Here is a 1,774-nt window from a genome sequence, read left to right as displayed (position 1 = left end):
GGAACAGTCCTTGTGTCATTCTGAGCAAGTACAATCTCGCCTTAATACTAGAGTCGAGAACAATACCTCTCATTTTTTATATAAATCGGAAAACTGCAGTCAAAACTCCAATGAGCTTCTTCAACGAAGAGAATTTCTCTACTTCAATTATATAACTGCCCTGAATGACAGGTTCACAACCAGTAACTGTACTGATCAACATCTGGCTAGCCGGATTAAGACAATTCAGGTCATAACTAGGCCAGATCAAGTTATCTCCTCTCAACTATTCAGGCCCGAATAACCAACGAGTAAAAACCATTTTAAATTTGTTCAGGGACATACCCCTCGTGACAAAGTCAGCAGGATTGTCATCAGTCTTCACATACTTAAACTTCACTGTCAAACTTTTATCACTAAGATTTTTTACCATCGCTTTTACATCTTTTAACCGGTTACGAGTGAATTGACATTTTGTATTGACATTGTCAGATAAAACACAGGATAGTACTACCTGTGCATCTACAGCGATAATCACAGAACTGAGAACTTCCAAAGGGAGTATTTTCACCAGAACAGAAATGTGCTTCATGCATAAATATACTGCTAACAGCTCCAAGGTGGGTAAGGTTCTCTTAACAGAGGGAACAACCCTGGCTTTAGCGAATATCAGTCTGGCTTCACCATGCTGATGTAAATATACCGCGATTCCATAGGCCAGGTTCGAAGCATCACAAAACACTATCAACGTGGCTGAAGAATCGGAAGCCACGGAGTAACGGTCGAATTCAAGCTCCCCGATACGTACCAGATCCTTATACAACCTCTCCCAGTCAACCATAACGTCGGGTGGGACCGGCTGGTCCCAGGATACTTTCAACTTCCACAATTTACTAAGAAGGATCCTACCTTTAATAGTAACAGGGAGCATTAAGCCAAGGGGGTCAAATACAGAGGAAGTTACAGACAAAATATCCCTCTTAGAGGATACTGATCTTCCTTCAATGCAAGAACTTACTCGCATTTTGTCAGAGGAGGGGTTATACAAATAGCCTAATACCTTCTCAGTGTCAGAACCATGGGAGGAGAGACTGTTATCCTGCAACATTCGCTTAGCAAGCACTTCATTGTTGCTACAGCAATTCCTCAAGGAAAATCCACCTTCCCCCATGACAGAAACAGCCTCCAAATACAGCTGCATCAGAACTTCAGCAGAATTATGAGTTTTCACCAAGTTGTCCACATAGAAGTGGCCCAAAAGCATCTCCCTGTAAGGACCAGGAGGGTATTTCTCCACATGATATCGAACCATTGTAGCTCAGTATGAAAGGACTGGATACAAAGCCAAATATAAGAGTGTTGTATCTAAAGCAGATCAACTCATCACCCAATCTTAAAAAGAAGCAGAATCTATTTTTGTCACGTTCGTCATTCAAACAAATCATTAAAAAGGCCTTCCGAATATCGGCCAGTAGAACATACTGGTCCATCCGAAACCGCAAGAGCAAATCCAGCATGCCAGTGTACATATTGACACCAGAATAAGCGCAGTCATTTAAAGAAGGTTTCCCACCGGTTCTCAAAGAACAATTGAAGACCGGTCTAATCTTGGTGGTGTACTGTAAATCTTGTTTTATCACCGGTCGATGAAGAATCAATACATATTTGTTAAAATCGGAAGGAGCAACCACAATCCTTTCAATTATTCCTTCCTTTTCTTAGTCTAAGAAGACCTAACAATAATCTTCGTACAAACCTTGTTCCGTCAGCTTCTTCGATACGCAATTCAAAACTG

At 41.2% G+C, this 1,774-nt stretch overlaps 1 protein-coding gene across 1 annotated transcript; it reads right to left on the bottom strand.

Moving 5' to 3' along the window:
- Positions 1-265: 265 nt before the first annotated feature.
- Positions 266-1,291, bottom strand: LOC145271315 (uncharacterized). Its single transcript, XM_080126863.1, has one exon. The coding sequence runs from the start codon at positions 1,289-1,291 to the stop codon at positions 266-268; it is 1,026 nt and encodes a 341-aa protein (XP_079982989.1).
- Between the last annotated feature and the right edge of the window lie 483 nt (positions 1,292-1,774).

This window comes from Euprymna scolopes, chromosome 4 (assembly GCF_053919585.1).
Source record: "Euprymna scolopes isolate OS-2025 chromosome 4, ASM5391958v1, whole genome shotgun sequence".
NCBI classification, from domain to species: domain Eukaryota; kingdom Metazoa; phylum Mollusca; class Cephalopoda; order Sepiida; family Sepiolidae; genus Euprymna; species Euprymna scolopes.
Note: the sequence above shows the minus strand (reverse complement) of the source record. Positions and strands in the feature narration are given on the sequence as shown.